The sequence below is a fragment of the Tursiops truncatus genome, chromosome 2, assembly GCF_011762595.2.
Source record: "Tursiops truncatus isolate mTurTru1 chromosome 2, mTurTru1.mat.Y, whole genome shotgun sequence".
NCBI lineage: Eukaryota > Metazoa > Chordata > Mammalia > Artiodactyla > Delphinidae > Tursiops > Tursiops truncatus.
This window is the reverse complement of record NC_047035.1, coordinates 158,891,795-158,918,881: the sequence shown is the minus strand read 5'-3', so window position 1 is coordinate 158,918,881 and position 27,087 is coordinate 158,891,795. Positions and strand designations below refer to the sequence as shown.

General features: G+C 37.8%; 1 protein-coding gene across 21 annotated transcripts in view; it reads right to left on the bottom strand.

Moving 5' to 3' along the window:
- Positions 1 to 27,087, bottom strand: part of PARD3 (par-3 family cell polarity regulator) — a 676,268-nt gene that overhangs the window by 196,630 nt on the left and 452,551 nt on the right. For all 21 annotated transcript variants that reach the window (XM_033852393.2, XM_073801602.1, XM_033852392.2 and 18 more), the window contains one exon: positions 19,945 to 20,055. In XM_033852393.2, coding sequence (XP_033708284.1) covers positions 19,945 to 20,055 — 111 coding nt within the window. The remainder of the gene's footprint in view (positions 1 to 19,944; positions 20,056 to 27,087) is intronic.

Genomic DNA, 27,087 nt, shown 5'->3' with positions numbered 1-27,087 from the left:
CATTCCTCAAAATACGTTGTAAAATACCTATTATTTCATGTAGTTCTAAGAAGATAGATAGGATAAACGATGTTATATTCATTCTAGATTGTCAAGGTAATGTCATGGAGGCTCAAAAATTATCATTTCAGATAGCTTTGTTCATATCAGTAAGACATAGTCATGATTTACATCTTAATTTAAATTATCACTTATTAACTAGCTTTTAAAGTTCACTAGGAATAGTTTTAGGCATCCACTTGGGTTTTACTCATGAAATTTTTTGAGGCAAAAAGTTACTTTTTGAAAAGTTACACACACATATTCTATATATGTATACATTTACGTGTGGGTGCACCATGTACAGTCTTACTCATTACAAATATACCATACACATTCAACAAACTATGAAGCTTAACCATGCATCCACACCACAATTCTTTATTAATGGCAAAAGAAGATCTCAGTTTAATGATAGTGACTTTGATTTTATGTGATGTATACAGAACTGGCAAATCCTGAGATAAAGGACAAGAAGGCATGTATCTAATCAAATTTTGAAATAAAACTTGCCTGTGTTATAACTAAGAAACAGACCTTAAATAACCCCTTTTACTGAAGATATGTTTAAATATTTCCTAAGATTTTATTAAGCTACTTGGTACAAAGTCCTCTTCAACCTATTGAAATAATATATGTTCTAAGATGATCTTAGTTAGCTGAAGATAATTCAACTACCCTTGACAGAATTTTGATAACTTCTGATGGAAAAATAATATTTCTCTTACATACTTACAAATTTAAATGTTAACTTAAAAGTGAAGTCTTATCTATAAAAAGCAATACTTTCAGCTGTGCTTAATATTTTATTGCAAAGTTATTTACCTTTTTCATACTTGAAGTAGACCACTGCTAGCATAAACGATACATAAATGTATTCAAAAGAATACAAAAAAGATAAAAAATCAGATGAAAAATCAGTCCAATAATAAAAAAGAAAACTACAGGTCAACATTTCTCATGAATATAGAAACAAAATTTCTTAACAGAATATTAGCAAATAGAATTTGGAAATATATAAAAAGAATTACACACCATGACCAAGTGATCTCTATTGCAGGAATGCAAGGCTGGTTCAGTATTGAAAAATCAATCAATGTAATACATCATATTAATAGGCTAAAGAAGAAAAATCACATGCTTATATCAACTGATGCAGAAAATGCATCTGACAAAATTCAACACCCTCATGACAGAAATCCTCAAAAAACTAGTAATAGAGCAGAACTAACTTCCTAACCTTGATAAAAAGCATCTATAAAAAACCTACTGGTAACATAATCGAGAAAGACTGAATGCTTTCCCTTAATATTAGGAACAAGGTAAGGATGCCTGCTCCCACCACTGTAATTCAACAGGATGCTGGGAATTCTAGACAATGAAACAAGCCTAGAAAAGGAAATAAATGGCATACAGGTTGGAAAGGAAGAAATAAAACTGTTCTTATTTGTAGATAACATGATGGTCTTTGTAGAAAGTCCCAAGGAATCTACAAAAATCTCCTAGAACTATAAAGAAAGTTCAGTAAGGTCACAGGACACAACATTAGTATACAAAAATCCATTGTATTTCTATACGCTGGCAATGAACACAGATGCCAAAATTAAAAATACAATGTCAGTTACAATCAATAAAAAATGAAATACTTAGATTATAATGGTTGGTTTATAGATATGCATAAAATACATAGATGTAAACCTAACATAACATGTACAGGACTTACATGCCGGAAACTATACAATGATGATGAAAGAAATCAAGGAAGATCTAAAACCTGGAGAAACAAATGGTATTCACGGATGAAAGACTCGACATAGTAAAGTCAGTTCTCCCCAAGCTGATGTGTAGTTTTAATGTAATTCCTAGAAAAAACTCAACAAGATTCTAGTAAATATAGACAAGATTATTTTTAAATTTATATGAAAAGGCAAAGGATAGAACAGCTAAACAATTGTGAAGAGAACAATAACGTGGGAGGAATCACACTTCCTGATTGCAAGACTGGTAATACACCTGTAATAATCAAGATGGTGTGGTTTCTGCAGAGTGATAGACACTTAGATCAATAGAACAGAATAAAGAACCCAGAAATATCCAACAAGTATGGCCAACTGATTTCTCATAATGGTACAAAAGCAATTAAATGAAATAAAACAGCCTTTTCAACAAATAGTGCTGAAGCAATTAGACATCCATAGGCAAAAATGAAAACAAAACACAACAGAACAAAACCCACATTGAATTTAAACTTCATGCCTTATACAAAAATTAACTCAAAATGGATCACAAATTTAAATGTAAAACTATAGAAGAAAAATTTTAGGACCTAGCAATGGTGAAGAATTCTTATAAATGATACCAAAGCATGATCCATAAAAGAAAAACCAGATAAACTGGACATCATCAAAATTAAAGCATTTTCTCTGTAAAAATATTAAGAGAATGAAACGACAAGTACAGACTAGGAGAAAATATTTGCAAACCACATATTTGACAAAGGACTCATGTCCAGAATATATAAAGAACACTCAAAACTCAACAATGAGAAAACAATGCAATTAGAAGGGCAAAAGACATGAAGCAATATTTCTCTGAAAAGAATATACAGATGACAAATAGGTACATGAAAAGATGTTCAACATCAGCAGCCATTAGGGAAATGCAGATTAAGATCAGAAAGAGCTGTCACTACACACCTCTTAGATCAGCTAAAATAAAACAATGATGCTACCAAATGCTGGCAAGAATGCAGGGAAACTGGATCTCTCACACACTGCTGTTGAAAAGGTAAAATCGTACAGCCATCATGGAAACTAGTCTGGCAGTTTCTTACAAAACTAGACATGTACTTATACCACTCAGCAATTGCATTCCCGGGCATTTATCCCAAAGAAATGAAAACTCAAGTCCATGCAAAAACCTGTACACAATTGTTCCTAAACACTTTATTTCTAATATTCAAAAACTGGAAATAACCGAAATATCTTATGATAGGTGAATGGTTGAAGAAACATCCACAGCACAGAATACTACTCAGTAATAGAAATAAACAGACTACCATTACACACGGCAACTTGAATCGATCTCAGGGGTATTGTGCTATGTGAAAGAAAAAGTCAATCTCAAAAGGTCACATACTATAAGATTTCATTTATGGAGGAGAGGGGGAAGATGGCAGAAGAGTAAGACGCAGAGATCACCTTCCTCCCCACAGATACACCAGAAATACATCTACACGTGGAACAACTCCTACAGAACACCTACTGAACGCTGGCAGAAGGCCTCAGACCTCCCAAAAGGCAAGAAACTCCCCACGTACCTGGGTAGGGCAAAAGAAAAAAGAATAAACAGAGACGGAAGGATAGGGACGGGTCCTGCACCAGCGGGAGGGAGCTGTGAAGGAGGAAAAGTGTCCACACACCAGGAGCCCCTTCGCGGGCGGAGACTGCGGGTGGCGGAGGGGAAAAGCTTCGGAGCCGCGGAGGAGAGCGGAGCAACAGGGGTGCAGAGGGCAAAGCGGAGAGATTCCCGCACAGAGGATCAGGGCCGACCGGCACTCACCAGCTGGAGAGGCTTGTCTGCTCACCCGCCGGGGCGGGCGGGGCTGGGAGCTGAGGCTCGGGCTTCGGTCGGAGCGCAGGGAGAGGACTGGGGTTGGCGGCGTGAACACAGCCTGCAGGGGGTTAGTGCACCACGGCTAGCCAGGAGGGAGGCCGGGGAAAAGTCTGGAGCTGCCGAAGAGGCAAGAGACATTTTCTTCCCTCTTTGTTTCCTGGTGCGCGAGGAGAAGGGATTAAGAGCGCTGCGTAAAGGAGCTCCTAGGACGGGCTCAAGCCGCGGCTAACAGCGCGGACCCCAGAGATGGGCATGAGACGCTAAGGCTGCTGCTGCTGCCGCCACCAAGAAGCCTGTGTGCAAGCACAGGTCACTCTCCACACCTCCCTTCTGGGGAGCCTGTGCAGCCCGCCACTGCCAGGGTCCCGTGATCCAGGGACAACTTCCCTGGGAAAACGCACGGCGCGCCAACGTCATGCCGGCCTCTGCCGCCGCAGGCCCGCCCCGCACTCCGTGCCCCTCCCTCCCCTCCGGCCTGAGTGAGCCAGAGACCCTGAATCAGCGGCTCCTTTAACCCCGTCCTGCCTGAGCGAAGAACAGACGCCCTCCGGCGACCTACACGCAGAGGCGGGGCCAAATCCAAAGCTGAGCCCCGGCAGCTGTGCGAACAAAGAAGAGAAAGGGAAACCTCTCCCAGCAGCCTCAGGAGCAGCGGATTAAAGCTCCACAATCAACTTGATGTACCCTGCACCTGTGGAATACATGAATAGACAACGAATCATCCCAAATTGAGGAGGTGGACTTTCAGAGCAAGATTTATGATTTTCTTCCCTTTTCCTCTTTTTGTGAGTGTGTATGTGTATGCTTCTGTGTGAGATTTTGTCTGTATAGCTTTGCTTTCACCATATGTCCTGGGGTTCTATCTGTAAGGTTTTTTTACTTAAAAAATTTTTTTTCTTAATTATTTTTTATTTTATTTTATTTTATCCTCTTTCTTTCTTCTTTCTACTTTCTCTGCCTTTTATTCTGAGCCATGTGGATGAAAGGTTCTTGGTGCTGCAGCCAGGAGTCAGTGCTGTGCCTCTGAGGTGGGAGAGCCAACTTCAGGACACTGGTCCACAAGAGACCTCCCAGCTCCACGTTATATCAAACGGCGAAAATCTCCCAGAGATTTCCATCTCAACACCAGCACCCAGCTTCACTCAACGACCAGCAAGCTACAGTGCTGGACACCCTATGCCAAACAACTAGCAGGACAGGAACACAACCCCACCCATTAGCAGAGAGGCTACCTAAAATCATAATAAGTCCACAGACACCCAAAACACACCAACAGACGTGGACCTGCCCACCAAAAGACAAGATCCAGCCTCATCCACCAGAACACAGGCACTACTTCCCCCCACCAGGAGGCCTACACAACCCACTGAACCAACTTTAGCCACTGGGGACAGACACCAAAAACAATGGGAACTACGAACCTGCAGCCTGCGAAAAGGAGACCCCAAACACAGTAAGATAAGCAAAATGAGAAGACAGAAAAACACACAGCAGATGAAGGAACAAGATAAAAACCCACCAGACCTAACAAATGAAGAGGAAACAGGCAGTCTACCTGAAAAAGAATTCAGAATAATGATAGTAAGGATGATCCAAAATCTTGGAAATAGAATATACAAAATGCAAGAAACATTTAACAAGGACCTAGAAGAACTAAAGATGAAACAAACAACGATGAACAACACAATAAATGAAATTACAAATACCCTAGATGGGATCAATAGCAGTATAACTGAGGCAGAAGAACGGATAAGTGACCCGGAAGATAAAATAGTGGAAATAACTACTGCAGAGCAGAATAAAGAAAAAAGAATGAAAAGAACTGAGGACAGTCTCAGAGACCTCTGGGACAACATTAAACGCACCAACATTCGAATTATAGCGGTTCCAGAAGAAGAAGAGAAAAAGAAAGGGACTGAGAAAATATTTGAAGAGATTATAGTTGAAAAGTTCCCTAATTTGGGAAAAGAAATAGTTAATCAAGTCCAGGAAGCACAGAGAGTGCCACACAGGATAAATCCAAGGAGAAATATGCCAAGACACATATTAATCAAACTGTCAAAAATTAAATACAAAGAAAACATATTAAAAGCAGCAAGGGAAAAACAACAAATAACACACAAGAGAATCCCCATAAGGTTAAGAGCTGATCTTTCAGCAGAAACTCTGCAAGCCAGAAGGGCCTGGCAGGACATATTTAAAGTGATGAAGGAGAAAAACCTACAACCAAGATTACTCTACCCAGCAAGGATCTCATTCAGATTTGATGGAGAAATTAAAACCTTTACAGACAAGCAAAAGCTGAGAGTTCACCACCACCAAACCAGCTTTACAATAAATGCTAAAGGAACTTCTCTAGGCAAGAAACACAAGAGAAGGAAAAGACCTACAACAACAAACCCAAAACAATTAAGACAATGGGAATAGGAACATATATATCGATAATTACCTTAAATGTAAATGGATTAAATGCTCCCACCAAAAGACACAGACTGGGTGAATGGATATAAAAACAAGACCCATATATATGCTGTCTATGAGAGACCCACTTCAGACCTAGAGACACATACAGACTGAAAGTAAGGGGATGGAAAAAGATATTCCACGCAAATGGAAACCAAAAGAAAGCTGGAGTAGCAGTTCTCATATCAGACAAAATAGACTTTAAAATAAAGACTATTAGAAGAGACAAAGAAGGACACTACATAATGATCAAGGGATCGATCCAAGAAGAAGATATAACAATTGTAAATATTTATGCACCCAACATAGGAGCACCTCAATACAAAAGGCAAATACTAACAGCCATAAAAGGGGAAATCGACAGTAACACATTCATAGTAGGGGGCTTTAACACCCCACTTTCACCAATGGACAGATCATCCAAAATGAAAATAAATACGGAAACCCAAGCTTTAAATGATACATTAAACAAGATGGACTTAATTGATATTTTTAGGACATTCCATCCAAAAACAACAGAATACACATTTTTCTCAAGTGCTCATGGAACATTCTCCAGGATAGATCATATCTTGGGTCACAAATCAAGCCTTGGTAAATTTAAGAAAACTGAAATTGTATCAATTATCTTTTCCGACCACAATGCTATGAGACTAGATATCAACTGCAGGAAATGATCTGTAAAACATACAAACACATGGAGGCTAAACAATACACTACTTAATAACGAAGTAATCACTGAAGAAATCAAAGAGGAAATCAAAAAATACCTAGAAACAAATGACAATGGAGATACGATGACCCAAAATCTATGGGATGCAGCAAAAGCAGTTCAAGAGGGAAGTTTATAGCAATACAATCCTACCTTAAGAAACAGGAAACATCTTGAATAAACAACCTAACCTTGCACCTAAAGCAATTAGAGAAAGAAGAACAAAAAAACCCCCCAGGGCTTCCCTGGTGGCGCAGTGGTTGAGAGTCCACCTGCCGATGCAGGGGACACGGGTTCGTGCCCCGATCCGGGAAGATCCCACATGCCACAGAGTGGCTGGGCCCATGAGCCATGGCCGCTGAGCCTGTGCATCTGGAGCCTGTGCTCCTCAACGGGAGAGGCCACAACAGTGAGAGGCCCGCATACCGCCAAAAAAAAAAAAAAAAAAAAAAAAAAAAAACCCCAAAGTTAGCAGAAGGAAAGAAATCATAAAGATCAGATCAGAAATAAATGTAAAAGAAATGAAGGAAACGATAGCAAAGATCAATAAAACTAAAAGCTGGTTCTTTGACAAGATAAACAAAATTGATAAACCATTAGCCAGACTCATCAAGAAAAAAAGGGAGAAGACTCAAATCAATAGAATTAGAAAAGAAAAAGAACAAGTAACAACTGACTCTGCAGAAATACAAAAGATCATGCGACATTACTACAAGCAACTCTATGCCAATAAAATGGACAACCTGGAAGAAATGGACAAATTCTTAGAAATGCACAACCTGCCAAGACTGAATCAGGAAGAAGTAGAAAGTATGAACAGAACAATCACAAGCACTGAAATTGAAACTGTGATTAAAAATCTTCCAACAAACAAAAGCCCAGGACCAGATGGCTTCACAGGCGAATTCTATCAAACATTTAGAGAAGAGCTAACACCTATCCTTCTCAAACTCTTCCAAAATATAGCAGAGGGAGGAACGCATTCTACGAGGCCACCATCACCCTGATATCAAACCAGACAAGGATGTCACAAAGGAAGAAAACTACAGGCCAATATCACTGATGAACATAGATGCAAAAATCCTCAACAAAATACTAGCAAACAGAGTCCAACAGCACATTAAAAGGATCATACACCATGATCAAGTGGGGTTTATTCCAGGAATGCAAGGATTCTTCAATATACACAAATCAATCAACGTGATACACCATATTAACAAGTTGGAGGAGAAAAACCATATGATCATCTCAATAGATGCAGAGAAAGCTTTTGACAAAATTCAACACCCATTTATGGTAAAAACCCTGCAGAAAGTAGGCATAGAGGGAACTTTCCTCAACATAATAAAGGCAATATATGACAAACCCACAGCCAACATCGTCCTCAATGGTGAAAAACTGAAAGCATTTCCACTAAGATCAGGAACAAGACAAGGTTGCCCACTCTCACCACTCTTATTCAACATAGTTTTTGAAGTTTTAGCCATAGCAATCAGAGAAGAAAAGGAAATAAAAGGAATCCAAATCGGAAAAGAAGAAGTAAAGCTGTCACTGTTTGCAGATGACATGATACTATACATAGAGAATCCTAAGGATGTTACCAGAAAACTACTAGAGCTAATCAATGAATTTGGTAAAGTAGCAGGATACAAAATTAATGCACAGAAGTCCCTGGCATTCCCATACACTAATGATGAAAAATCTGAAAGTGAAATCTAGAAAATACTCCCATTTACCACTGCAACAAAAAGAATAAACTATCTAGGAATAAACCTACCTAAGGAGACAAAAGACCTGTATGTAGAAAATTATGACACTGATGAAAGAAATTAAAGATGATACAAATAGATGGAGAGATATACCGTGTTCTTGGATTGGAAGAATCAACCCTGTGAAAACGACTGTACTACCCAAAGCAATCTACAGATTCAATGCAATCCCTATCAAACTACCACTGGCATTTTTCACAGAACTAGAACAAAAAATTTCACAATTTGTATGGAAACACAAAAGTCCCTGAATAGCCAAAGCAATCTTGAGAACGAAAAACGGAGCTGGAGGAATCAGGCTCCCTGACTTCAGACTATACTACAAAGCTACAGTAATCAAGACAGTATGGTACTGGCACAAAAACAGAAATATAGATCAATGGAACAGGATAGAAAGCCCAGAGATAAACCCATGCACATATGGTCACCTTATCTTTGATAAAGGAGGCAGGAATGTACAGTGGAGAAAGGACAGCCTCTTCAATAAGTGGTGCTGGGAAAACTGGACAGGGTACATGTAAAAGTATGAGATTAGATCACTCCCTAACACCATACACAAAAATAAGCTCAAAATGGATTAAAGACCTAAATGTAAGGCCAGAAACTATCAAACTCTTAGAGGAAATCATAGGCAGAACACTCTATGACATAAATCACAGCAAGGTCCTTTTGGACCCACCTCCTAGAGAAATGGAAATAAAAACAAAAATAAACAAATGGGACCTAATGAAACTTCGAAGCTTTTGCACAGCAAAGGAGACCATAAACAAGACCAAAAGACAACCCTCAGAATGGGAGAAAATATTTGCAAATGAAGCAACTGACAAAGGATTAATCTCCAAAATTTACAAGCAGCTCATGCAGCTCAATAAGAAAAAAACAAACAACCCAATCCAAAAATGGGCAGAAGCCCTAAATAGACATTTCTCCAAAGAACATATTGCCAACAAACACATGAAAGAATGCTCGACCTCATTAATCATTAGAGAAATGCAAATCAAAACTACAATGAAATATCATCTCACACTGGTCAGAGTGGCCATCATCAAAAAATCTGGAAACAATAAATGCTGGAGAGGGTGTGGAGAAAAGGGAACAGTCTTGCACTGCTGGTGGGAATGTGAATTGGTACAGCCACTATGGAGAACAGTATGGAGGTTCCTTAAAAAACTAAAAATAGAACTACCATATGACCCAGCAATCCCACTACTGGGCATACACCCTGAGAAAACCATAATTCAAAAAGAGTCATGTACCAAAATGTTCATTGCAGCTCTGTTTACAATAGATAGGAGATGGAAACAACTTAGGTGTCCAGCATCGGATGAATGGATAAAGAAGATGTGGCACATATATACAATGGAATATTACTCAGCCATAAAAAGAAATGAAATTGAGTTATTTGTACTGAGGTGGATGGACCCAGAGTCTGTCATACAGAGTGAAATAAGTCAGAAAGAGAAAGACAAATACCATATGCTAAACACATATATATGGAATGTAAGAAAAAAAAATGTCATGAAGAACCTAGGGGTAAGACAGGAATAAAGACACAGACCTACTAGAGAACGGACTTGAGGATATGGGGAGGGGGAAGGGTGAGCTGTGACAAAGTGAGAGAGTGGCATGGACATATATACACTACCAAACGTAAAATCGATAGCTAGTGGGAAGCAGCCACATAGCACAGGGAGATCAGCTCCGTGCTTTGTGACCGCCTGGATGGGTGGGATAGGGAGGGTGGGAGGGAGATGCAAGAGGGAGGAGATATGGAAACATATGTATATGTATAACTGATTCACTTTGTTATAAAGCAGAAACTAACACACCAGTTTAAAACAATTATAGTCCAATAAAGATGTAAAAAAAAAAGATTTCGTTTATGTAACATTATTGAAATGACAAAATTATAGACACGGTGAACAGATTAATGGTGCTAATCTGTAAGCAAGGGGTGAGTGGGACTATAAAAGGAGATACTTGTGATGAAATAATTCTGTTTCTTGATTGCAGTGGTGGTTACATGAATCTACACATGTGATAAGATGACACAGAACTATACACACAGGTGGTATCAATGTCAACTTCCTGGTTTCAATATTGTATTATACTTATGTAAGTTGTAACACCCATAAGAGAAGTAGGAACTCAAATTCTAATGTCACATTTATCTAAATTTATAGTGGATTTTTTACTGTAGTCTACTTATTCATTTAGGAGCAAATACGACAGTCGAGGATGGCATTATAGAAGCTGATACCATGAAATACTAGATATCCACAATAGAAAAGTTTATAAGTTCAGAGATAATTTTATTCTTTGCACCATACTGTCTTTTTGACTCTATTCAGCCAGAAAAACTTTCAAGAGAGGGAAATGACTTCTTTCTTCAACTCAGTGGGGTATTATTTTGAAGCTCAATTAGGATCACTTATCTCACAACCCACTTTACTACTATATTTGGTCACCATCGGACAATCACCTAATCATAGGTAATATTCAGGGTGAGTGGGCATTCACACAAGTCTTGAAGTTTGGGAACCCAAAGAAATTTGAGGGGCTATATTAGAAATAAAGCCAAAACTTCTGAATTTGGAGAACCTGTTGAAACCAAAGGGAGTGATTTGGATTGGTTTAAAAATGATTGAACCCTGTGGTTGGCTAAAAGTGAAACTATTCTTGCTTACTGAGGTTGGAAAGTGTGGCACTGTTAAGCCATCAGAAAAAGAGAATAGGAACAGTCTCTTCTCAAGGGAAGCACGAAACCTAGATAATCTCCCCAAACTACTTACACATCAGTTTCGACGTATTATTGATGGGTCCATACGTATTTGAATACTCTTTTGTTCCAAATTACACAGAAACTCATGTTGACTGGAGTCAATTTCTGAGAAGTCAATGGCTCAGAAGAAATGCTTAGTGGCATGAGGAACAAATCATAAATGCCAGTTCTCAATTGCTTTCTTTTACCCAAAGCTGCACATTATTACTAATTGTCACTCATCACTACATCCAATAAACATTACAGTCACATCTACAGTACCTTCTAAAAACACTGATTTTTTTTCCTTAAGCTCCAATAACATAAGAAATTACATTTTTATTGTTTACCTTGTCATTACCAATAAATTTATCCCCAAAGTTATAAAAGTTGTTTGTATCCCTCCTTTCCATGCTAGTGGTTCATACTTTTGACGGAAACCTTAGAATAAAACTACAGTATAACTGTGGCCACCGACGGTGGGACTGGCCACAAAGGACTGACAAATCTGGTTATTAGCCTGAACCAATGTGTATTTCAAAGTTCATCGTAGAAATCAATGCTAATGAAGCTTGCTGTGCAAATGGCACTAAAAAGTAGAGTTTTAAAAGGAGGAATGCACTGTGGTTTTGGTGCATTTTAGTGACAGTTCAGTCAACAAAAGACACACAATGATTTTATTACATACTTTTACATTTGAATGTCTTGTTTATTATAAAGTGAGAAAAGGGACTTTGCAACACAACCAAAAGTTATATATACATGTTGTATATTTTCATGTTCACGTTTACATTTCATTTTCATATTTTTCTTATTTCAGAAAAAAAAATTTGGCTCAGAGGAGAAAATAGTTTTGTTTAAGGAGAATAGCATAGTTTAAGGAAACTTTAAAAAAAAGAGGGTATCTTGCAGTGTAGCCCTTAACAGTTCCAGATGGTCAATGCTATAAAAGGACACCCCCTCCGCCCTTTTACGGTGACCCTGGGGTCACAAATTATCTCTAAGATGTAAGAGTCATCCGTTTTTCTGAACAGTCAGGTTGTTGTTTAGCATTATCCATCTAATTCTTCTCGGGCCAAACCTCACCAATGACAAAAGTAACTGATTAGCCCAAAACTTAGCCAAAGAAATAAATGTCTATTGCTTTAAGCAGTCCAGAAAGTCATTCTGAGCCATAAACAAGAGAACCATTCTGAGGTTTAAATGATGGCAGACAGCTGTTCTGACATTGATGGGCAACATCTTCACGCACTATTTGCCTGTTCTTGGAATGTTAACAAAAATATTAAAACAACCATTAAAACTTTTTAAACTTTTTACTAAGACTTTTTAAAATGTTAGTAAAGAATTCATCATTTCAATTTGGTATGTTCAAACATAAATATTCATATCTTTCTTTTTTGTTAGAAAAATAACAGTCTTTTCCATTATGAAAATGAAATTGCCTTGAACCTGCATAGGAAAGGATACACAAAATAATGTAATATACTAAATAAAGTAATAAGGTTAATTTCTTTCCTGCTGTCACTAAATTCATGCTAACGGTCTCTCTTCAGCTTGACATCAATTAATGATTTTCATTCCAGACTCGTTGCAGTGTTCACTACCCTTTTCTCTAATTAAAATGGATGATGCATGAGGAGGATAAAACACACAAGACTTCTGTTCTTGTAACATTTCTATTCATTAGAATTTTTGTTTTTACAATAAATGGCTTCTAGCACTAATTGCAGTAGAGTAAAATGAAAATAACTTTTTTATGACTATGAAGTATAGTTTTTCTATAGCCAGAAAAGATATAAGGCTTGAGAAGCACGACTGAAGAACAACTTCTCATGATGGAAAAATCAATGGTTACTTAAATTACTCTGCTGTATCCAAAATACTTCCACTTCCAAAGCTATGAAGCCTCAATATATGGAATGTATTGAATCATGCATTTTTTAAAAAGACTCCAAGAAGCAGAAAGTAACCTTTAATGATTTTAATATTAAAAAAACAAAACAAAACACTTTTAACATCTACAGAAGATAGAATATACTAATATTAGTTTAACATAAAAATTAAAATAAACTTCAGATTGCTACATATTAGATAAGGGTTAACTATCTTCAAAAGAGTATTTAAGAGCTTGAAATCAACTCTTTTGGGAAACATTTTACCCCCAACTTATTGCACTACCATCCAGAAGCCTCAGGCTGGGAGTAAATTTCCTGGATCTTTTCCCAACAATATTTCCTCTCTCTAAAAATCAGTATTATAGAAATTCGTCAAATAAAACCCAATTTCATGGCAGAATGAAATTTAAGCTACAAGGCAACTGGAAAAAACAGTTCGATTTAATAGCAGTCTGTGTGCAACTGAATGTTTTATTTGCCCCTCAAAATACTTCAGCAAATGGCAGATGTCAGAAATCTTCAATTTTCAGCTTACCTTGCTGGGCAAATCTACCTGCCACCTACCAAGATGTAAGCTGCCAATGTGGTGTCTATACTGAGTTCCCCAAAGAAGGCCAATATCCCACTAAATTTGAAAACACAGTTATAATTTTAAGTAGGATTTTAATACTTGTGTAATATTGGGGCAAAAGTTGATTTGAAAAGAAAAGCCTTCCACATTCTGAATGGGGCCTTAAAAAAAATTATTGAGCAGGAGCAACTGTTTTAAAGATAGATTTGCATTCAAGGGAAGAAGGTAAGGTGTTGAAATCCACAGTGGTACCTTATAATAAAGAGGTGGGGGGCGGCGGGGGGCAGTTAAATTTCATCCCTCAAAGCTAAAATGAGATGATAGCAGTTTTATAATATAAAATGGTTAAAAGTTGAAAAAGAGATCAAAGAACAGCATTCACAGAGGCAGTACTAATCACTAATACAACCACAACTTTTCCAGAATCTAAGCAGTTACAAGAATGCGCACCCACCGCGAGCCCTGTACCTGAGCGCGGATGCAGAATTTTTCCATTTTGCTAAATTCATAAGTTCTTGGGAACTAGATCTAGACCCCAAATTACCATCTCTATGAAGTGTTCGTTATTAACTCTAGCCCCCCAACCTCTTCCCTTCCCAAAGCTCTGTGGCCACCAAATTTCACAATTGATTATATGTCTTACGTTGATTTTTTAATATTATGAGGTTTAAATCTTTTCTCCCTCTTAACAAAGGCAAGGAATCCCTGAGAGAGGAACAATTATAATAGTAATAAAAAATGTATACCATCATTTTATGTACTTAATATATCGTGAACAACAAAAATTTCTCTTTTACGCTAATAAAACGCTAGAATGATATTTCACTAACCAAAACACACACACATACACTCTCTCTCTCTCTCTCATAGATACTTGCTCATTCACTCACATCATGTTGGAGCTTTCACAAGCGTCAAAGCACCTACAATTATTTCCAACTCAAAGAGAAGCTACAATGCCAAATACATCTAAGACAGGTCTCATCAAAAATAAAACTGCCTCTCCTACTCCAGTTACATACAGACTGTCAATAAAATCTGTTCCAATTTGCCCAAGTATTGGTCTATTTTAGACTTCCACAAAGTTAATAGATTCTTTAAAAATTTGTTCACTTGCACAATAAATTCTTAAAATATGTCTGATGAACTAATCTCATCGATCAGAACTGACTTTTCTGAAGGATTTAAGAGGTCAGAGAAAATATGAAGAACTCTGCTAGATGATAGAAAAATACAGTTTTTCTAATAAAAGGTTAAATTTTAAAAGTCAAGCTGTGTTTGAATGACAATATGTGACCTGCATGCAAAAATTATCCAGGATATCTGGGTTCTGATGCCAGAATTTGGGGAATCTGAACACTAAGTTTCAAGCCAAAAGGAGTGAAAATTGCTTATTTTTTCAGATGCACAGGGAATGCACCTATTATTGCTATACAGTTTATTCCTTCTGTAATTTCACTAATTTTTTATTCATGCATTTTAAAGAAACTTTACTATTACATTATGATACATATTGTTTAAATGTTAATTTCTGCAAAAACTAATAAACATATATCATCTTTGAAAAGGATCTTATCAACTAAGAAAGACCACAAAAAAGTTTTTATCAAAATTTCAAGTACTTACTCAAAGCAGATATTGGGGACAGTTGGTAAAACTGAAAAGAGAAATGCCAGTGATTGGAAACTGGAGGCAAAAATGCCACAAAGCATTCCAAAATGACACACCCAGAACCGGGAGTGCACCACTACGGACAAAGATAGTTCAACGGCCAGGTATTGAAAGCACAAGGCTTTTAAGGTGATTATCACTTTGAATAATGGAACATTTTAAGCCATAAGTCCTTAGGAGATTTATAAATAATCTTCATATTATGGAAGAATTTCATAAGAAATTCATTAACTTTTTCATGTCTCCACTAGAAGCATTCAGTCTCCTTGAAAATATTTCCAACTTACAAGGTAGATATAGATAATAATATCATCATGGGTATACCCTGCTGAGTAACAACAAAACGTAAGCCAGTTAAAGTTATAAATCTCATTTAATAGAATGAATAACATATGAGGTAAATATTATTTGAGAACTGGGGAATTTGGCCAGTTATCACAGCTAAAATTTCATCTTTCAGACCTTATTTCCTTCTTTCTGTCCTTCCTTCCCATCCATCCTGTTCATACAACCTTGGCCTTGTTCCAGAAAACATTTAACATGATTTTCTAAAACTGTATGAAAATGCAAAATAAATCAAAATGAAAATAGCTGTTAACTATTGAAAATAGATGTCAGCTTTTTAAAAGTACATGTGTGGAAATATGTATTTTATAGGAAAAAAATTAGAATGGCATAGACCAGTATGTTAACAGTGGTGTTATTATGGGCAAATTTTTGTTTTCCTGTTTTATGGGTTTTTTTTCAAATTTTCTGTAGAATTGGAATTAGAATAAATTTAGAATTAGACCTTAAAAAGATATATGTTTTAGGGCTTCCCAGGTGGCGCAGTGGTTGAGAGTCCACCTGCTGATGCAGGGGACGGGTTCGTGCCCCGGTCTGGGAAGATCCCACATGCTGCAGAGCGGCTGGGCCCATGAGCCATGGCTGCTGAGCCTGCGCGTCTGGAGCCTGTGCTCCGCAACAGGAGAGGCCACAACAGTGGGAGGGAGGCCTGCCTACAGCAAAGAACAAACAAACGAAAAAAGATATATATATATATATTTTTTTGCTGTATGCGGGCCTCTCACTGCTGTGGCCTCTCTCGTCACGGAGCACAGGCTCCGGACGCGCAGGCTCAGTGGCCATGGCTCATGGGCCCAGCCGCTCCGCGGCATGTGGGGTCCTCCCAGACTGGGGCATGAACCCATCACCCGTGCATCGGCAGGCGGACTCTCAACCACTGCGCCAACAGGGAAGCCCCAAGATATATGTTTTAAACAGATGAGAAACATGTGGGAAAGAGAGAATTGGAAAAAAAAAAAAAAAAAAAAAAAAAAAAGATGTTTCAGGGATAAGATTCCCAAAACAGAAGCCATAAAGTAGAGGAAGGTCACAGCACTGGCTCACAACTTGCTCACAGTTTTATGGAACAATCAACTCTGACAATCCCATTTAGAATTGTACCAAAGAGAATAAAGTCTAAATAAAAATAACTCGGAATAAATCTAACTAAGGAAGTATTAGACACTGATGCAAGAAAGTGAAGACAACAAAGACAGATGGAAAAATGTACCATGTCCATGGACTGGAAGAATCAATATTGCTAAAATGACCATACTACCCAAGGCAATCTAGATTCAATCCAATGCCTATCAACTTACCAATGGCATTTTTCACAGAACTAGAACAAATAATTCTAAAATTTGTATGGAAACACAAAAGACCTCAAACAGCCAAAAAAATCTTAAGAAAGAAGAACAAAGCTGGAAGTATCACTCTCTCTGATTTCAAATTATACCACAAAGCTATAGTAATCAAAACAGTATAGTAATGGCACAAAAGCACACACAGATCAATGGAATAGAATGGTGAGTCCAGAAATGAACCCACACTCATATGGGCAGTTAATCTACTAAAAAGGAGGCAAGAATATACAACAAGGAAAAGACAGCTTCTTCAATAAATGGTGTTGGGAAAACTAGACAGCTACATGCAAAAGGATCAAACTGGACTACTCTCTCCATCCATGCACAAAAATAAACTCAAAATGGATTGAAGACTTAAACATAAGACCTGAAACCATAAAACTCCTAGAAGAAGGCATAGGCAGAGCGCTCTTCGATATTGCTCCTAGCAATATTTTTTTGGATATGTCTCCTCAGGCAAGGGAAACAAAAGCAAAGATAAACAAAGGACTATATCAAAGTGAAAAGCTTTTATACAGCAAAGGAAACTATATCAACAAAACAAAGAGGCTGCCTACTGAATAGGAGAAGATATTTGCAAATGATATATCCAATAAGGGGTTAATATTCAAAACAAACAAAGAACTCAACATAAAAAAAAACAAAAAACAAAAAATACCTAAATAATAAATGGGCAGAAAACCTAAATAGACATTTTTCCAAAGAAAACATACAGATGGCCAACAAGTGAATGAAAAATGCTCAACATCTCTAATCATCAGGTAAATGCAAATCAAAACCACAATGAGATATCACCTCACACCTGTCAAAATAGTTATTATCAAACAAATAACAGGTGTTGGAGAAGATGTGGAGAAAAGAGAACCCTTGTACACTGTTGGTGGGAATGTAAGTAGGTGCAGCCACTGTGTAAAACAAAATAGAGGTTTCTTTTTTTTTTTTTTTTTTTTTTTGCGGTACGTGGGCCTCTCACTGTTGTGGCCTCTCCCGTTGCGGAGCACAGGTTCCGGATGCACAGGCTCAGCAGCCATGGCTCACGGGCTCAGCCACTCCGCGGCATGTGGGATCTTACCGGACCGGGGCATGGACCCGTGTCCCCTGCATCAGCAGGTGGACTCTCAACCACTGCGCCACCAGGGAAGCCCTAAAATAGAGGTTTCTTAAAAGACAAAAAAATAGAACTACTGTATGATCCAGCAATTCCACTTCTGGGCATTTATCCCAAGAAAATGAAAACACTAATTCAGAAAGATAAATGCACCTCTCTGTTTAGCGGCATTATTTATAATTGCCAAGATATGGAAGCAAACTAAGTGTCCATCAACAGATGAATGGATAAAGAAGATGTGGTATAACAATGGAATATTACTCAGTCATAAAAAAGAATGAAATCTTGCCATTTGCAACAACATGGATGGACCTAAAGGGTATTATACTAAGTGACAGAGAAAGACAAATACCATAGGGTTTCACTTATATGTGGAATCTATAAAACAAAACAAATGAACAAACGTAACTAAACAGAAACAGTCACAAATACAGAGAACAAACAGTGATTGTCAGAGGAGAGGGCGTTGCAGGGAGGAGAGAAATAAGGAGGTGAAATTGTCAGAGGTGAGGGAGGTTAAGAGGTACAAACTTTCAGTTACAAAATAAATAAGTCACAGGTATAAAATGTACCGTGTGGGGAATATAGTCAATAATTATGTAATAGAGAGCCCGCACACAGCAACGAAGACCCAACACAGCCAAAAAAAAAAAAAAAACAGAATGAGATCAAAGGTATCACTACTCTAGAATTATGGTAAGAATACCACACTTGGTCTTAGAGATGCTGGGTTACAATCCTAAACTGTGGATGATATTTAGCTTTATAGCCTTGATCAAGGCTTCTGATGCTCCTGATACCCCAGATTATTAAAAGTAAAAGAGGCATGGTAGCTCTTGCTATGGCAGCTTGAAATGAAATAGCTGCTACAGAGAAGCTCACTCCAAGCCTGCAAACTCTAATAATACAAGGGTGAGATGATTCTCTCATCCCCCCACGAGTTACAATGAGAAAAATTCTAATTGCTCATAAAATGGTTTTCAAGTGTCTGCTTCAAGTAACTTCTCATTTATTTCACTGGTCTTTGGGTTTCCAACATGAAATGACTCAACAATAGATAATAATCTTTCTGGAAGAGATGGAGTAAAATTTAAGTAAAAACTGTCACACAAAATATGATAGCAAAATAGGAGAAAAAAGAAATAGATGTCAGATTTGATAGGAAAACAACATAGTAAAAAACCAACAGCCTCCTCAATTCTTATTAGAAATCAAAATATTTTAAATGAGATATAAAAACTCAGAGTTTTATTTCCAGATGAGCATTTCTTTACAAGTATTATAATATACTATATACTCATAGATGAATTAGACAGAATTTTACATATTTTTTGTGATTTTAAGTGATCATTCATTGATTTATTGATCATTAGTTGATTTATTCATCTCATATGCCCTACCATCTCCTATACAAAGATCTTAACTAAAACCAATAAAAGTCATTTTAATGCCTCAAATAAATATAAGGTTTTTTCTTTCAATCGTTCTTTATGTTGTATTCATCCAACCATCAGTATCTGGATTGACACAGAAAAAAACAAAAATAAAATAAATGCAATTTCTTTATATTAAAAAGAAAAGAAAGAAAGAGTAGAAAGGAACAAAAGAGCCTCCCTCTAATAAGGTTCAACCAAATAACTGAAATCTACCTTTCCTGCTCCTGCTTCATCCGTACTCTCTCCTCTTCTGATGTAAGGGAGTCCTGCATTTTTATTTTACCCGTTTTCTCAATCTTGTCATCTTTTCGATGTTTGCCAAACCTGTTGATAACAAAAAATTCTAACTTGTCAATATATACAAAACGCGTTGTCGTTCTTTTGGGATAAAGACCTATGCACTCAATGAAGTGTGAGCATCCTCAAAATGAGGCCCCAGTGTCTCCTGCCCAGTATTAATATTTTCAATCAGATTACTTTAATCCTTTTTAATTAGAACTTTCCAGAGAAAACCCTTTTTGGAAATGGCCTCCATACCCATTTTTCTTTAGGCAACACAAAAATAACAACAAAATTCTTGCAGTTCATTCTTATTAAACACACAATCCATAAAGGTATAGAACAGAGTGCCGAGTACATCAGGTGTGGAGGATAAAACTCTGCATCAGAGTGGGGTTTTTTTAGGACTGCAGAATGATAATCCACAATCATCTTTTTTTTTTTTTTTTTTTTTTGCGGTACACGGGCCTCTCACTGTTGTGGCCTCTCCCGTTGCGGAACATAGGCTCCGGACGCGCAGGCTCAGCGGCCATGGCTCACGGGCCCAGCCGCTCCGCGGCACGTGGGATCTTCCCGGACCGGGGCACGAACCCGTGTCCCCTGCATCGGCAGGAGGACCCTCAACCACTGTGCCACCAGGGAGGCCCCCACAATCATCTTTTTAATGATCTCTCCATAAACAACTATTCTTTATTTTCACAGTCAGTTTTATTGGCAACATTCCTCATAGTCTAAACACTGACAAACAAGGTCACATTTGCAAGGTTCAAAGTAGAAAGGATAATTTACACTGTGATCGTACTTTGGGCTTATTAAACTGAAAGCTTTAAGGAAGTCTCAACAAATACTGTTCCTAAATCTGATGAAAAGCTATCGCCGAATGTGGCATCTTTGACTTGGAAATCTGTATCTGATCAAAAACAAACATGAGGAACAAACACGCAATTCAAAAACAGTGCACACACATTTCCACATATGGGCCCTGAATTCGAGGCTCTCCAAAAAAACACTAATATTATTCCCTTCGGGCATCCAAAATACCTTAGAAACCTCAGACTTGGTATCCATCCTTTTTCCTGCTCTGTTACTTTTCTCTACTTTTCTCCAGACCATGTTGCCTGGAAGGCATGTGTTCCATCCCCTGAAATAATATTCATCTGTAGTGATTTGGTCACCAGATGTTTCAAAAAAGAAATCTTTTATAGACAGTTACTCAACTAAGCATTCATAAATATATAAAGTATACCAAGCATTTTCTGAGCACAAAGTAGGAATCTGGCTTATGGTGACAATTAATCATATTGAAAAAGAGACGAGTAAAAGAGTTGGTCCAAAGCTGATATAAAAGAGAAAAAAGTATCTCAATTACTGGTGTGGTTGGGAGCATATGTCTTTCTTTTTTGATATAAATCTGATGTTAAATACCGGTTTATACAGGAAGTGTACATGGGAATATCTCATGGGTTCACCAAAGTAACACTATGTTGGAAATAAGTAAGGGAAAGCATTCTCAAGATGTTAAAATAGAAAAAAGTTAAAGTCTCACCACCACTATTCCTTCAAAATTATGTGTATTATTAAATGGCATTGAAAACTGCCTGTAAAATAAAGCATAAAGCAAATCTACCCTTAACTTTTAATGTTATTTAGAAATTAGAAGATCATTTCAGCGGCAAAAAAGAAGAAAAAAAAAAAAAGAAAAGAAAAGAGAAACTCCCTGGGAACTTAAGCCCCGAAAATGATGATGTCTTACAGGGGAGAAACTATGTACTATGCTTTTAAAACTAATAAATACAAAGCATTAAAGATAAAAACTTTCTTTTTCCGTTGTTTTTGTCAATATATCAATAATGCCTAAGAGTTAAGCATAATGATTGTCTTTATAGAATGAATTAATAAATGAAAGAGCAAACATAAACAACTGATACGTCCCAGGAGAAGCCAACATTTGACAAAAATTTATTGAGCAGCTAAGGACAGGGCTAGACAAATTCATTCAAGTGTCATCAGCACGTAGATGGTATTTAAAGCCCATGTGAATCCCATCATGAAAATTCTGCAACATTGAGGCACCTGGAAATATAAAATGTATTAAATTCTAACTTCAAGAAAAGCATCAAGTTCAAATCTTAATACATGACATTTATTTTTTTAATTGGAGTATAATTGCTTTACAATGTTGTGTTAGTTTATACTATACAATGAAGTGAATCAGCTATATGTGACATTTTACTTGTAATACAGATTCCTAAAGGTAAATCATTTAACCATTTAGTTTTTCAGTTCATAAATATCCTTCAAACAATACAACGTTGCCATATTGACCTGTTTTGTTGGTGTTGCTGGTTCACATTCTAGATTACATACATTCAACCCTGTACCATATTTGAGAAACACTACCATGATACAAGATATATCATCTATCTTTACCAAAAGGTACAGTTTAATCTTCCAAGAAGAATCTGCCCTTTGAGTTAATAATGTGGGGAAAAATTGACGTGGTTGACTTTCCCATGTTTTCAAGCAGTTTCGATATTTTCAACCCAAAACCTAACACTGAATTTAATCAGCTATTGTTAAAATCTTTTTTAAAATGGTCTTCGTCCTATTTTGTGAAGAAAGTTTCAGTTTTCTATCTCAGTCTACCAACTTTCAGTTTTTTATCTCAAATACACATGATTAAAAAGAAAAAAAGAAACAAACCTATGAATCCCAACTCATATTTAGGAAGTGAATTTTTTTCTCATTGTATTTGATGCCAAAATATTAGTTTTCTCAACTGCCTCATAATCACCAGAATATACTATTTTATTATTTGTAAATTTATTATCAAACTGTTATATTTTCCTTTTAAAAACTACAGCTTCAAGATTAATGTATGAAAACCTGAACAAACCATAGATGAAATGTTTATAGGTTAGCATTTGGACATTTCCCTTAACGCCTGCTTTAGTTAATAAATTATGTGATTTCTTTAAGGCATTCTATAAAAGCACAGCACATTACTTGTTAACTGGGGTAAAAATGGATCCCTCAGCTATAACTTTCTGACAGAATGAAATAAAGACTGTAAATGAAAAAAATATAGCAACCATTCTAGAGTATAAAAAGAAAAAGGAATTAGCTATATCCTCATCACTCTAATTGCCAATCTATTCTAGTGTTCATCTTAATTTATAGTTGCTTAATTCTTTCTGAAAGGGGGACAGGGGAGGTCATTGAAAAATTTCAGCTACACATGGGCTCACAGAGTCAATTTCACAGCTGAAATCAGTAATCAACCTACGAAGACAATCATTTAATAGCAAGATGCTTAGAAACTTGGAGGACATCAATTACACTTATTTTATTATCTTAAATGCCACAGATGAATTTCAAATGGGTCATTTTCCAAGGAACAGCATAGCTGAAAAAACATGGTGCTAATAGTATGTCCAGGAAGCAAACCCATTCCCAGCAAAGAATCAGTTTCGTCAGCTGCCTTCTGACCACCCCATACACATGTTCGAAGAGAAATGTCTGCCACCTCTAGAAGGACTTCTTGGTCAAATCTTAGGATGTATTAATACAGTAGAATGGCCTTTTTTTTTTTTTTTAGAGACAAAAAGAAAAATAGAGAGCTTGAGAAAAAACTGAAAGGGAAAAATTTCTCTACAGGTACTGCCCCATGGAGACAGAAGGGACAATGAAAGAAGTGCCAATAAGCCACTGGAGACTCCTTTCACAGAAGGATACAGTAGATGAGCCCGTCTTATCAGAGTGAAATTGATTGCAAATTTGCTTAAACATATGGCTTTCTTCATAAAGGATACAGCGATGTTTCCATTCAGCTAATCTCCAAGTGATGTGCCAAATGGGTTCTACCATGACGTGCTACAAATGAGATCATTGCCGTCTGCCAGATCAGCCATATATATTATTATTATTGCAAAGAGTGATGGGCAAGATGTGCACTTGAATGCGGGAAGAAGAAAACAAACAAACCAACAGTCACAATGGACTGCAACAAAATTCTGCTGGTTTTATATAGAAAAAGCCATCATGAAAAATTAACTGATAAAGAGTTTTGTGCTTTTCAACCATCATTTTGGTTTTTAGCAAATTAACGTCATTCTCTCTGTGGTATAAATAACACTGAACTATTTTTACTATATTTTCTACTGCTACTAAAATTAGAGATCTTTAGGAAAGATTAGGCTGAATGATAACACACAGCATCCTGCTATAAATAAAAAAAAATGAAATTGGTTTTGTAATGAAAGGGCTTTTCCTAATATCATATTTGAAAACACAATAGAGGAAAAAAGAAAGTCTAAAAAATCTGCTGCCATATTTAAAAATAGATGAACAGACTATCTAGAACCAATTACCTTGTAAGTTTTGAGAAATAATTTTTAAAATAAGATTTTCTTCCAAAATAACTCACTGAAATGTCACCTAGAAGTCTGGTATTTCTCACTGCTAATTACAGAGGTCTTCATGTCTAAGGAGGGCTTTGCTATAAGACTTGTACTACTATTTACCCTAAGAAACGTATAGGTTAAGTGATACTGCTTGGCTGGGGAAAGAAGTGAAAATGGCACAAATCCAAATTCAGTGTCAGCTACCAGAAGCCTTGCGTCCTCCCCCCACACCCAACAACTCCCACACTGGTATGGTCAACACAGTCTTCTAACTCCATCCCCTGCCCTATGTTTGGGTGCCCTACATATGTGCACCATCACATGATTTAATCATCCCTTTCTCCAGGAACTCGCTGTCTCTTTCTGGAACCTTCCAGTTCCTGGTGGACACAAGTGTTGGTACAGCCATTGTGCTACCCTGTCTTTGACCACTGCCTGCTATACTAATGGGCCAGGGCCCTAAAGATCCTTGAGAGATGCCAGCTGCCCAGTGGGCCAAGTTCAAGAACCTGTAGAGCAAAACCGAAGACCATGTCCTGTGCCATTCCTGCATCCCCATCAGCAACCTGTATGCCTCAGGACACACGTTCACTCAACCAGAATCACCAGCTTTTAACCTCATTCCTCTGTAGTCCTTTGAGTGATACTTTTCCTAAATGGTTTTGGATCCAAGTTTCTCTACAAACTCTTTATCAGTTGAATCTCGTATAATCTTACCCTACATTCCTAGTGCCAGCGGTGACTCCCCTTAATTCATCACCCCGGTGATGAACTTAGGAACTGATTTTTGCCTTAAAGCCCTAAAAGGTAGCTGCTCTACATTTTAGCTGAAGAAAATAAACATCTAGCCACGTGTCTCTGCAGGTTGTTCTAGTGCACTCCTGTCCGAGTGCACTGAGGCTCCACATGCACAGATGTCTGAAGATGGAAGCCTAGAGATGAGTCACCTTATCCAATGTCTTCATTTGACAGACAAGGAAATTGAGGCCCAAGAGGTCTGCACGCAGAGCTGTGCAAAGTCACCTTGCGAGTCAGGAACAGAGCTCAGTTCACCTCAGTGAGTTTAAGAGACCTTGATGGGGGCTTCCCAGGTGGCGCAGGGGTTGAGAATCTGCCTGCCAGTGCAGGGGACACGGGTTCGAGCCCTGGTCCGGGAAGATCCCACATGCCGCAGAGCAATGAAGCCTGTGCGCCACAACTACTGAGTCTGTGCTCTAGAGCCCGTGAGCCACAACTACTGAGCCCACGTGCCACAAATATTGAAGCCCACGCCTAGAGCCCGTGCTCCACAACAAGAGAACCCACCACAATGAGAAGCCTGCACACCGCAACGAAGAGTAGCCGCTGTTTGTGGCAACAAAGACCCAATGCAGCCAAAAATAAATAAATAAATTTACTAAAAAGAAAAAAAAAAAAGAGACCTTGGTGGGTCTGAACTTCGACACTCCTAGAGAAAATGAAATTCCCAGACCCATGAAGTTCACTCCTAAGTGAGACATAGAACTGAGCACCTGTTGAAGGCTCTTTTGCTCACTTAACAACACTTAACTAGAATTTATTGAATTCTTCTTTATGTATACTTGATCTCATTGATTCCAGTAACCGGCATATGAGGTACGTGTTCTTCAGGGGAAACCTCAGGAAGCACAGGGCGATTTAGTGATTTAACAGGTCATCTAGCAAGTAAGCAGCAAAACCGGAATTCTGGCCCAAGACTCTTCTTATTACCACACACAGCCACCTCCAAATCGGCCAGTCACTCTATGCTTTTATACTGAGAGCATCTGGTTAAAACACCTTGGGTGAAATCAGTGAGATAAATCTTGTATTGCTGGGAGCAAGGAGGTCCAAGGGACACTGTTGCTGCATGAACTTTTCTCTGAAGGCCAGGAGTTCAGACGCAAGGTCAAGAACAGATTCTAATCATTGGAAAGGATCACACAAACTGCCACGTACTCGTTTTCAGGACGTTGCCAGTATTTCTAAGTGCAGCGACGCTCCAGAAGTCAACGCTGTCTGCGTAACGTATGCAAATCATGCCGAGCGACAGCAGAAGCGTGTCAAACCGCCCAAACCCAGTCAGAGGGTAAGACAGCAAGTCCCTGCGTGCATTTCTCTTGTACGATGATGTGCTCGTGGTTTCTGGCCCTACCTTTTGTGTGTGTGTGTGCGCCTCGGCCTCCATTTGATAAATGAGGGGAAAGGGGTCCTTTCTAATGTGTCCTTCCCATACAGGATCTTCCATATTTCAGTGACATTTAAAGAAATTGCTACCATGATTGTGTACCGATTTGCTCAGCAGTGGCTTGTGGCAATGCTGGATCAATCAGGCAAAAGAGGGCTGATTAGGAAAGGCAGAAAGCTCCCATTTAGGCAAAAAACATCTTGGTAATCAACCATGATGAGAAGCAGCCTCGGAAAGGGTGCATGACAACTTGATAGTGCTTTTGTCAAATGGGATGCAGTTTTAAGTCAGCACAGTGTAGCACGGGTTCTCTTTAAAAGGAAATCTGCAGACTTGAGAATCATTATTTGATTGTGTACGGTTTTCATCAGTGCTAGTCTGATTAGATTTAATAAACTAAATTTGTGTTGCTTGGCATCCAGGAAGAAAATAAGTGACTTTTTTTTTTTAATAAAGAAAATATAGCTTCTCCTTAACCAAGCTAGAACA